The sequence below is a fragment of the Ixodes scapularis genome, unplaced genomic scaffold (assembly GCF_016920785.2).
Source record: "Ixodes scapularis isolate PalLabHiFi unplaced genomic scaffold, ASM1692078v2 PGA_scaffold0__279_contigs__length_252992795, whole genome shotgun sequence".
In the NCBI taxonomy this organism is placed as follows: domain Eukaryota; kingdom Metazoa; phylum Arthropoda; class Arachnida; order Ixodida; family Ixodidae; genus Ixodes; species Ixodes scapularis.
In genome coordinates this window covers 121,293,505-121,305,906 of record NW_024609835.1, presented here as the reverse complement: position 1 = coordinate 121,305,906, position 12,402 = coordinate 121,293,505, and the positions used below count along the sequence as shown (strand labels likewise).

The 12,402-nt window shown below is 42.8% G+C and overlaps 1 protein-coding gene across 1 annotated transcript; it reads right to left on the bottom strand.

The window, feature by feature from the left end:
• Positions 1–2,098: 2,098 nt before the first annotated feature.
• On the bottom strand, positions 2,099–4,940 carry LOC115323415 (neuropeptide-like protein 31). The gene is made up of 3 exons (XM_040217530.3): positions 4,893–4,940; positions 3,028–3,320; positions 2,099–2,146 (listed from the first exon to the last, which is right to left on the bottom strand). The coding sequence occupies exons 1-2, from the start codon at positions 4,902–4,904 to the stop codon at positions 3,060–3,062; spliced, it is 273 nt and encodes a 90-aa protein (XP_040073464.2). The 5' UTR covers positions 4,905–4,940; the 3' UTR covers positions 2,099–2,146; positions 3,028–3,059.
• Between the last annotated feature and the right edge of the window lie 7,462 nt (positions 4,941–12,402).

Genomic DNA, 12,402 nt, shown 5'->3' with positions numbered 1-12,402 from the left:
TGATAGCGGTTATAAAGCCCCGGCGACGCACGCCCCATGAAGTTGGCTAAATAAAATTCTCGCCCGAGCGAGCTCATGAATGACTCTTTTCCAATTTCCTACCTCTGCAATGCAAAAAAGAGGGTCGTGGGTCTACAGCCTAGGCGACACAAATATCGATAAGCCATTGGCTATGGCAGTACAATATTGACCAGCCTATACCAAGACATCACCAATATTGGAAAACTCTTGGCTTTGACAGATTAATATTACCCAGCTTAAGCCAGCGTATATTCAATATCGGAAAACCATTGGCTCTGACAGTCCAATATGGTACAGGTTATACCGGCGTATATCCAATATAGGAAAGCTATTGGCTTAGACAGTCCAATATTGGACAGCTTATGCCGGCGTATAGCCAATATCAGAAAGCTAGCGGCTCCGGCAGTCCAATATTGGACAACTTATGCCGGCATATATCCAATATTGGAAAGCTATTGGCTTTGACAGTCCAATGTTGACCAGCCTATGCCAACGTATCACCAATATTGGAAAACCAATGGCTTTGATAGTCCATTATTGTCCAATGTGTTTCCAATATTGGGAAAGATATGGCTCAGTTGGGGCATTGTTGGGCCATTCTTTGCCACCTCAAATCCAATGTTGGCCCAATGCTGTGTGCTGCCTGGGATAGTTCGCAGAAATCGGGAGGTTTATTCTGTCATTGCATTCTGTCGAGAACCTAATCACATTCCACATTTTTTTGTTCTTCATATAGACTTGATTGCTCTGGAAATTAGAGATTGACTTCCGCATGAAAGCTGGACATGGCCTACTAATTATTTCTCAAGAATAAAGGTATTAATATGTTTTACGTCGTACTGCATCTTATGTGCAGTTGCTTGAAATTTCCTACTAACACAGTGTTTAATTATCTCTTGGAGGCACAGTTGGCAGTAACTTCTGAAATTAACTTCTTACAACAGGCTTGAAGAAACTCATTGGACGAGGCAATTCTGTCTTCAGAAGCATTTTTCAAACTTCTCTTGTTAAAATGGTTTCCTATCATAAGTCACAAGTTGGTTTCACTGTCTAGTTCCCGCCAAAGTTACGCTGAGGCTCCTGTAATGCCCTTATGTGTAACTCATAGTTTGCAGAAATTGGGAGGTTTACTCTGTTATCGCATTCTGTTCATAACCTAACAACATTCCACTTTTTTCCAGGTTCTGTAGCTTTTTTTATATGAACTTGATTGCTCTGGAAATTAGAGATCGCCTTCCATATGAAAGCTGGACATGGCCCGCTAATTATTTCTTAATAGTAAAGGTATGGGCATGTTTTACTTAGTTCCGTATCTTGTGTGCACGACCTTGAAATTTCTAACACAGTGTTGAATCACCTGTTAATCTCTGGGATGTGCAGCTGGCGTTAAGTCCTGAAATTAACTTGGGCCCACAGCCTAATCACATTCCATGGGCACTAGATATTTAATTTGAATTGTTCCCGGCATCAAAAATTAGTTGGCGCGTAGTCTGTAACTTGGGGCCGCAATCACTGAGCTGCTTGTCATGCGTGACGACGGGAAACCTGCCGACATTCAAAATTAGCTGGCGTGTTTTCCGCACCTTGCAGCAACGGCCAGACTCTGCCGAACTGCTAGCAGCAGTGATTTAACAAAACGGACATCTCAGTGGACGAAAAATACCGCACTCAAATGCTATATTGTTCGCTGAGATTGAAACTTGTACTCCCGGAGGTTGTACTTGGAAGAAGGCCAAAGTTTTTTTGTTATCAACAGGTGAGGTACTGAGAAATATTCCGTGCATCTCTGAATGATATCAGAATGGGCTGATTTGAATTAACGTCAAAGGACACAATTGACCATCTAAAGCCTAGGTTAGTTGCCACTTACTAAGTAACGTGAAAAAAGAAACTAGAACAATTCAATATTGCCTTGTGCAATTATAGTGCCGAATAAATTAATAACGGCGAGTTTCGCATAATTCAAACAATTCAATGGTCAAAGGTACAAAGTTTTGAGTAATTTGGAGTGTTTATTTTTTACACATGCGTTTTGGATTTCACGGCAAATTCGTTGCTGTGACATTTTGGGATATTGTGCGTCTTGGTTTCGGGACGGGCCTGGACGTTGAAGATCACGGGAGAACTGAAAGTATAGAGAGAACTTTATCGTTATTTTGTTTTAATGTATCATAAATTATAAACAGCTCTGACACCTGATTTCATTTGAATCGGCGCGTTTAATGGCAGTTTAAATTTACTTTATAAATCTATTAGCGCGACATAATGTCCCTGAATTCATGTCAACACTCAACAAAACCTGTGCTAAAGATTTAAGTATTTATTATTGTCGAAGTATTTGCGACCTCTCTCACGCCTTAGGAAAATGACAACCTTGGAAACGTTTTTTCTCGAGTGGGTTAAGAAAACGAACAAAGGAAGATAAATGTGCGATGAAACCAAGACTGATATTTTTTTTTATATGTCGTCTTTTTGCACTGTTCACAATGCCAGAAGTAGCAAAGGTGATTTTCCAAAACCTCGAGGCATAGTGTTCAGTTATTTACGTAAAGGCTTTAATCAGATCGAACTGATATGACATCCATTTCCACAAAATGTCAGACCCCGCCCCCTTTCGTCACTGCCTCACTACAAAAATTTGTTGGGACTAGCTTTTAACACCCAACTCCCCCCCTCCTCCCCCCTCCCCCTAATTTGATAAGGTGGAACCATAAATACTTTCCAAAACTTGCAGTTCCTAGCAGCAAACAGGCAACTACAGCAGAAGCACTTTAAGTTTGGAGCATTCGCGAGCACATATAGAGTCCACGTTAGTGCCATGTAGTGCATCTGGACGAAACTTTCTTTTGCGTAAATAGACAAATCAAAATGCCTGACAATACATAACTTACCATGACTGATAGTTCACCTTATATATTTGATGAAGCTGGTTTAATAAGAAAGAAAAACTCATGTTTATCATGACGATTTGCTATTAGTTTGGGTAAATGTAACTATAATATTTACCAGTAATGTATACAATAAGTCAGAAGACGAGATTAGCCGAAGAATCCGCCGCCGAGGCCGCCGTAGTGACCGCCGTAGGATCCACCGTAGCTTCCTCCGTAGCTTCCTCCATAGTGACCACCAAAGCCGTGCCCGAAGCCGCCCAGACCACCGAGGCCGTAGCCGCCGTAGCCGCCGAGACCACCGAGGCCGTAGCCCCCGTAGCCGCCAAAACCGCGGCCGCCGAGGCCGTAGCCGCCGAAGCCACCAGCAGCGGCGACGGCGAGAACGACGCAGAGGACGGCAAGGGAAAGCTGAAATAACAAACACTTGGAATTTGTTCGATTCCTTTTGAAATAGCCTGAGTACTGAATGAAGGTAGCATTCAAATTAGTCGCTCTACTAAAAATTTTCGCTTAGAACGTGGCAGACCACCTAACACATTACAAACATACCTCTACGCATGCATAAATCTGTTTGTTAATAATTTAAACGAGAAAAGACACTGCATACTCCATGTAAACATACATTTTCAGAGGAAGACGTCGTTCAGCTACTTATCAATTAAATGCTATCTGAAATGACCCAGAGTTCAATACGGCGCGCAAGTACGTCTGCTCTTTGCGCAACTGGTGTGTTTGTTTACACACTAGATGCCCCCATTTGCTTTTGTTTGCCCCGACCAAAATCAATTACAAAAAAAAAAAAAAAACTTGGCGGACACTTAAGCTTTGACTTTAAGAGTGGAACGCGATAGCGTTATCCGGCGCCGTTCACATCGCCTTCTCATTCGCTTCCCATGCTCGGAGACGAGAGTGCGCTCCGAGATCCGAAGACGCTATCGCATCTCCGGATCGTCCTGTCGCTGCTCTCGCCTCACTTCGGCTTCACGGGCACGCATATAAACATATAAACTCGCGCTCTCTCCCAAGCTGTCTTAAACCGATGGGTCGTGGGTTTAAGGCAAATGAATTACTTTATACAGTGAAACCATTTGAGATACGCGTCGACCTTTGTTTTCCACATAACATGTGATTTTTTAATTGATTTAATTCTAGGCATGACGTCACGTTTCACGGGAACTTTGTGGGTTGTTTGAAATTCCCGCGCGAGGTCATGTGGCTGTGACGTCATGATCCTATCGGCCAATCCTGGATTTTAGTGCACGCCACCGACGGCGGCTTTTCGGCGACGCGAGGTCCTTAACGCTATCAAGTTAAAAAAAAGTATTTAACTCTGGCTATTTGCCTAATATTTTAGCCAGTTTAGGGTGGCATACGATACCAAAATTTAAATTATCAAGAAACCCTGGAGCAATCAAACTGAGTAGGTGTAATGTGGCCATTACAAAACATTTGCTTATCTCTTCGCTTTGGTTTATTGCCCGTCCCTAAACTGTTCTGGTGCTCTAATTCATGCAGCTATGGAACTGTTTATCCATTTAGCTATTTAACGTAGCATTGATACTACAAGTTATATGTATCCGATATTTGGTGACAGGATAAGAGTTCTCGAGAAGCTCCTTCTACCTCTTTTCACTTTAGCAGAGCGAACGCTAGAGAGGAGGTCGCCTCCTCTTCAGCGATCGCTCTACTAAAGTGGAAAGAGGTGGGAGGAGCTTTCCTTGAACTCTTTAGCGGTCACCAACTATAATTCGTTTTATGCATCACAAAAAAAAATTGAAACAAAGTGTATAGCTATACCTATACTGTTCATAATATTCTCGAGATAATCAATGAATCTTGAATTGAAGTCCCTCAGATTGCACTAGGAATATCTATGTGACGATTAAAGTGATAAATAGTAATAATACACTTATCAGAAGGCGTAACTTTTTATATGAGTCTGTCAAACACACTATATGTAAAAAATTTGCCTTGACTCACCACGGCCTTCATGGTGCGGGTCGGTTGAGGGTGTCTAAGTGGAGTTATTCCAAGACTGGTTGTGGAGGCTTGAGAAAACGCCTAGCCCTTTTTATACTAGTTCCACCTCCTCAGGATCATGAGTGGAGTTCTGAAGCTAATGGCAATTAAATATTCATTTTGTATATCATGAGTTGCGAAAGGAGTGGCTTGCGTGATATTATACAATGTCTTAGTACACCTTTGAATGCGAAAATATATTTTACTTATCTTTTGGCTGAACTGAGAAAGTCCAACACTAGGGTGTTCACATTAGTAAGGTGAACTGTCTGCGTGCCATGCATGATTTCGTTCTTGGGTCATTTATTCCGTAAGGTCTGCGCGTTCTGTTGCGAATCCTTAATGTAATCTAAAGATGTAGAATGTGAGTTTCCAGTAGAGGATGAGCCTCAATAAGTACTTTTTAAACACCGATAGGAAATTTGCTGAGCAAAAAATAATCAAATTTGTTTGACTTAATCAGAGCAGTATGCAGCACACGAAACATCCCGCTGCTTTGCACGTATCTAGTGCCGCAAATGTGAAGTAATTTAGTAAAAAAGCATTGCTTCGAGGAGTTGGAGTTAGCACACAAACAAAAAACATTAACATCGCGCTAAACGTTCCAATTTCTTGACACCTGGTTGTGCTCTCGGGTTCACAGCGTTCATTCTTCCTAGAAGACAAGATCGAGGTATTTCCATTGATTTTGTAAATCTCTTGTTATATTGTATACAGGTTTTTGTTAAACCGCCCTACAAAACGTGTTTAGCACATGTGGTAAGGAAAACGTTCTATGCTGTTCAAGTGTGGCAACCACGGGTGCGTACCGTCTTAAAGATGAGACGATGCATACACAGAGGTACTCCAAAACAAAAATCCAACGACGCCGATAGGCCGCAATGTTTATTTTAAAGAAAAACTCTGTCGGAATTTGTTGACTAGAAGTCAGTTGGTTCGTATAAGTGATATACTACCACAATGTGCTGTAACTATAGTTCTTCAGACTGAATCCTCTGCCTGTATTTTAACAATATAATCAATACTTTAAATAAGCATCTTATTTGTCTCCTTACTCTTACAAAGATGACTTTCTAGTGGAAACACGCAATTGTCTCATATGCACCAGGCTATGCATTGGTGTCTCACTACGTTAGGCAACGTTGTGGGACTTAAGGCCCGTTCATAATGTCAGTTTAACAATGCTTGAACACGTTACAACTATGTGACTAGTTACAACTGGAACCACTAAATATGTTTTCAGAGTACCACATTTTTTTGGTTTTGCCCAGAGTTTTTTTGCTTATATTTTGTTCCGTGTCCCATCATCGCACCGTACTCGCTTTTTTACTTGACCGAGAAAAACCAGCACTATGGAATAGCTCTCTGAAAAATCTTCCCAACACTACTCAGATAGAAAGCCACAGTGCCGAATTCGTTACGTCCCCTACTGAGGGTCAGCGCGAGTCACAGATTCGACACCAGTGCTCTTTCAGCGTTTGGCAGGAACTCGTAGGTCTCCTAACTGATTCAGAGCGAGTTACATCCGAACAGTGACCGAACAGTGACGTCACGCAAGCAGAGATCAAGTGGGCTAAGATTTTAAGCCCGACCCGACCCGACTCGACCTTACCCGACCCGACCTGATAACGTCCTGACCCGAACCCGGCCCGATTCCGACTATGGTTTGTGAACGTCGACCTGTGCCCGACCCTGTCGATAAGTATGTCGTCCCGAACCCGGTCCGAGCCCGACTGTTATTTTAATATGAGTCTGATCAGAACTCGGCCGGAACCGAACTTTTTTTTTTTAACGCAGAATGTGTTTCTGAGTGACTGTCTCCTACGATTTGCGGAAACGAAAGTGCGTCATTCTTGGGAACGGATGTGACCGCCATGGTGAAATTCAGCTTGAGAAACAAAAAGATGAGAGGCAATGGCTTTCTAGATAGAATCCGGAACCTCTTCGTTGTGAATCTGGCGCTGAACCACTGGGCCGTACCTGAACGATGGGGAGGCAAAGTTCAATGTTGTTTGCAAGTTGATCGTGGTCTAGAAGAGGCTTCGCCATCGCGAAGCCTCCTCTTGATTACAGTCGCGGCTAAGAGTGCTACTCTTAGCCAGTGCTACTAACACATTCTGTGTTAGTAGCACTGCCTCAGCCACGATTATGGGGTAAAGGCCCCTCACAGTCGGCCACTCTTTTATGAGTATAAAACTCACCCTTCAATTTCTGTGGCACGCAAAGAAAATTTTCTGCCGGTTAGAATTGCACCCGTTGTAACAAAAATGTCTACAACAAAATTTTTAATTTGCTACCACAAGCTGTGTTTATAACGACGTCGTGGATATCAAAAGACGGCTCATTCGCTAAAATATTTTTTTTTTTAATCTAGCAAGGTCGGGTTTTCAGGCTTCAATCTCGGCCCGACCCGAGCCCGACGCAGCTTGAAATAAAAAGGCTCGAACACGACCGGAACTCAAACCGACAGCCATTTCGGGTTCAGGTTTTCGGGCTTGCCCGACCCCGTGCAGATATCCAAGCATACGTGTCCGATTTGTTTCCCGGCCGCGCTGGCCGTCAGTAGCTGACGTAGATAACTCAGCACTTCAATATCTAGGTGATGTTGACGTTGACGGCGCATGAGAGCGATAAGGAGAAGAGGCCAGCACATGTACCTTACTCTCTCGCAACCTGCGCAGTCGTGCGATAAGAAAAAGTGGACGGCACGTGTACCTAATGTTTCCGCACATGCGTATGCGTTTCGATGTGTTGACACAAATGTTTTGGGGGGTGAGTTAGAGAAGCGCTATCGCACTTAGGAGGGGAATTCACCTCGCAGTATATGAGATAAGTGAAAAGGTGGTAATGGACATAAAACTACGTGCGTGATTCTTTCATTTCCGAATAAACCAATCTCAGCGCCCTGGCAATTGTACTGGATCCGTGTTTTATATATCACCCTGTGAGGTGTAGCAGTGAAGCGACAAGTTTCAGTCCAGGGCGTCATCCCCAATTGTTGGTCACAACAAAAGTCTCCTGAAACCAATTAATTATTACATGTGATACAGACCTTAATGTTGGTATTTGCAGTGTCCTTTATTTGCTATTGATTATAAGCAGCTGTAAACCGAAACCTGAAATAACTGAAAGCTGGAAACACAGTATTTGCGGTTCAGAGTTCTCGACAACTGCCGGTATACTTGATGTGTAAGGGGATATAACAGAGCAACAGAGGTTGGTTGCACTATCCCTCCACGGGGCGCGGTGCCGCCGGGGCCGATATGCGCTCCGATAGCAAACCGAAACTTAAAAGCCGTCGATTTGTGCGGGTTTTCAGAAAGCCGTAAAATGCTTCGCGCGCCATCTATCGTTCTGCAATTTCTTGATTTAGTGTTTTTCGATGATGCTGAGCAATTTTCTAATTTAAACCATGCTTAATAACACCATATTAAAAAGTTAATTAAACAAAAATAATTAATAACTTAATTATCCTGAACTTTAATAATTTTCCTAAATAGGCCCCTCATCCCAGGACCAAAACACCACAAGCCGTTTTTTGTTGCGATGAGTAGTTTTCGCAGGAGCCAATTGGCCTGCGTTCTCTAAAACACCCTGTATATATGTTACAAAATGGTATTACTGCGAGTTGAATGAGCGATTTCTTCCGATAGTTTGTCATTTGTACCTTGCCACTCGTACCTTACTGTGAAATGTAATTTTCCTCGATGAAATTTCATCTGAGAGAGATGCCAAATAGATTAGATCTTTACATATGAGGACAAAGGCTTCTTTTGTTGCATTTTGCAACAATGACTAACTTTGCAGTGAGACAAAAAAGAGGTGATTCTAATCGTTGCAATTTGTTTTGATTGTGGCATGATCTAGTAGCAATTGAAACACTCTAAAACTGGGTTTGATACCTCTTTATGCCGATCACACAGTGCCAAGAAGTAAGCAATTACACGATACATTACATGTAAATATAGTCGCAGCCGCGAGAAAAACCACAAATTCACGGTTAAGATGACTATAAAACTATCGATTGCCATCATGAACGAAGTGAAGTGTCTAATAAAAAGGCAGTTCATTCAAGAGTGTCAACTAATCCGTCTAGAATAAAGTTACTGAGCGTATAGTCGTTGCCATTATGTTCTTTCTCAGTGAAGCATAAGGCAGGGGGACCTATCTCGGCTGTTCTCTGCTATGCTTGTGGCAACGACAATGGGTACAATGTTTAGCGTTTAGTTGTTATTAAAACTTTCTTTACATGGCATTTTGTACCGTCCACCCTTGTAGTTTGGATCCGTGCAAGCTTAAAGAACTGCGGTTTCCATCACTGCGGTTGGTCTTGGTGCGAGCGTGAACGCCTGGTGTAGCTTGCCCGGTCCGTCGTCGCCGAGGACGAACTGCCCGATCTTCGTTCACAGAAGGAAAATGGTCGCCCTGCCCTGTGTAATTGAAGGTGTGAAATCGACGTATGACTTCCGAAGGATCTTATAGGTAAGCTCTGATAGTTTTAGTGTTCTTAGGTGCACTCGGCTGTCGCACTCCCAGACTGCATGCATGAGTTGGGTTTTGAACCAAATGAGAAAATACCGCGGCAGCCATAGCGTACCAGGTTACCAGCAGAAACTAGTTTGTGAGGTGATGCTCTAAATCGCAGCAATCTCAATCTCAGAAATACAGAAGAACTGGTGCAAAACCTAACACATTTGGATGTCCAACCCAGAAGAATTAAATCACAAAATATACGGCTCCACACACTATCTCTAGATGCAGCCCTGGGCATTCATGTCGTTTTCTGATCTCAGGTTCATGCTCATGGTGGATATACGGGTAGAAATTGAGAGATAGGAGGACCAGAAAAATATAGTGAGGGTGCAGGCGAGGTGGGGAATACTAAGCATTTTGAACGAACCTGAGACTGGGGAAGAAAAGAAACTTTAAAGGAACCAGAAAGAGTTGGGACGACGTCGTCCTGTTTTCTTCCCTTTCCCTTTTATATTTTGATGTTTCCTTTCTTCCCCAGCCTCAGCTTAATTCAATATATGGAGGGGGAGATTAGAACGCGAGGGACACCCGAGCGCCAAGCTCTCAATGGAATGATTGGACCTCAAAGCAAGCTCCCTCAAGGGCTACCCACTATCTTTTAATGAGATCCAATGAAAGCTCACAATTCTGACGCCACTACAACTCCTGCAAAAAAGCAGACGAACTTGCGCTCACGACAGGCCTGCCACGTTGCCCAGGGGGCGCCGCGAAAAGTTACTTGTTGAGACTTATATTGGGTAGTTCAAACTTGAACGTTTGAAACTCTCACATATCTAGAGGCGTGCCTGCTTTTGTGCAAAACGCGATATATCACTGAAAAAAAAATCGAACGGCGTCGATATTCGGATAAAGCTAAAACGTTAAGGTCGTGAGCCAAGGCACGTCGTCTCATGCGTTCCAAACATAGAAAGGAAAGATAATTAGCAAAAAAGCGTCGGAACGCCAGGTGGGTTTTCATAGTTTACTACCCAGAGACAGGAGAAACGTACCCCTGCGGTGGTGGCGTGACTTTGGCACTTTCGATTGTCCTGCGGTGTTGAACCTAACCGATTTCGGACGTCGAAAAGTGTTGTTTCGTTGTTCAACACTACACAGAAAGAAAAGAGCTCAGCGGAAGTGCCATAAATAGTGCGAGACATAAACAGGTGAGCTTGAGCTTGTACAAGTCAAAATGAAGGAGCCGCAGTTCAAAGCTTCAGCGCAGGAGGCCTATTTGCCCTCGTTCCTACTCTCCCCTCGAACGCGTTAGAGCTCTAAACGCCGGCGTCTGGCGTTCAGTGCTCACGTTTGAACGGGTTCAAACAGGGAGTAGAGACTAAAGCAGGTAGCTTTGCGTCTACCCACTAATCGTACCATTCAGAGCTTGGCGCTCTGGCGTCCCCACACGCTTTACTCTTCTCCTGTCCCTCAGTTCCTATCTGTATGGTCAACATTATCTTCGAACATAGCACGGCAGTCAAAACCGAGACAGGGCGACTGGTATTTAATTTTGTTTTTACCGAAGGCCGAACCATTTTTACCGAACCATATTTTCTGGATGAACTTCTCCCAGCAGAAAACTTTCTTCGCGCGTAGAAAACGTATGTAAATACTCTTTCAAAATATAAAAAAAATAAAATTACAACATTTGGATGATGTTGCTATAAAAAAAATACGCTTTCTTAATGCCAAAATTAAAATATAGCTTTTTTTTTAAGAGAAAATGTTTTACTGCCTGTCATCTAGGTTCAAAGCAAGCAAATATTTGAGTGTAATTAGTTTGGGTGGTTATGATAACCGAATTTTAGCGGGCAGCTGAAAAATTATATTTTTTATTTCTTTTTAATAATTGCTAATTACGCACTTTCTTGTTAACTCAAGGAGCCGGATGCTTTGAGTTGCAAGGCGTTCTTTGACCTTGGCCAACCTGGAATGGTTTCCGGCGCGCTTAGGTCTTGTAAAAATGGTTGGGGGCTCGTGAACAAAAAGTTTTTGGTTCTCGTAATCGCAATTTGACAAAACGAGTGGGAAGCCACGCGTAGCTCTAAGGAATGCACCGGAAATATATTTATCCAAAAATATATTAAAATAAAGGCAGAAAACTATTGCCACACTCAATAACCGTGCAGTGTAAAAAACATTCTTCTATAGTGAATGTACCTTAAGAAACGCAGGGAATGTCATATTAAAACAGTGTGCGCATGCACCTGAAGGTCATCTTTAACTCTCAAACGAGGCACGTTTATACGGCATCGTAAACGGAAACGTCTGGCCACTTCTGAATTGCGGTCGTGTCGATCCTGAATACATTTGCTCACCGGTTGCTCGTAGCAAGCAGGCATTTTACGAGGATCGGACCCGATTTCCTAATTACGAAGCGTAATATCCTCATTAAACTTGCAAGATGCATGATACTTATCCACGTAAAAAGAGTGTGCTTCTAAAAAGCTTTCTGCGGAAGAATTCTACCCTAGTTCCTTGGAATGGCAAGGACAATACGAAAATGACACTCACAATTAAAGGTGAATGAACCGGGGCGAGTGTTTTCTTGTCAGAGTTAGAGGTGAGCGGGAGGGTAAAAAAAGAAGCGGGTTTTTGGAGATATTACTGCATATCAATTCACCGCTCTTCTGGTTTAACAAGCCTCATATCCGGCCAAATAATGAAGGCTTTCGTGAGTATTGTGCGGTTATTGCATGTTCTTACAAATTTGTTTTCAACGGACATTTTAGGCATGTTTTGTAATTTCGTGAATATTTCAGAAAGGATAGACCCAGATACACACAGAAGAGCCACCGTCGGATTAAGAAACGCAAGGCGTGGCAAATACCAAGCATCTCATAACCACTCCACAGACAATGAGATGGTAACCTTAGCCGATAAGAAGGCTGAAGAATGAATAACGAAGAAAGGAGCGTTAATATAAAAAAAACAATCACTGCGTTTCTATGCCGTCGGT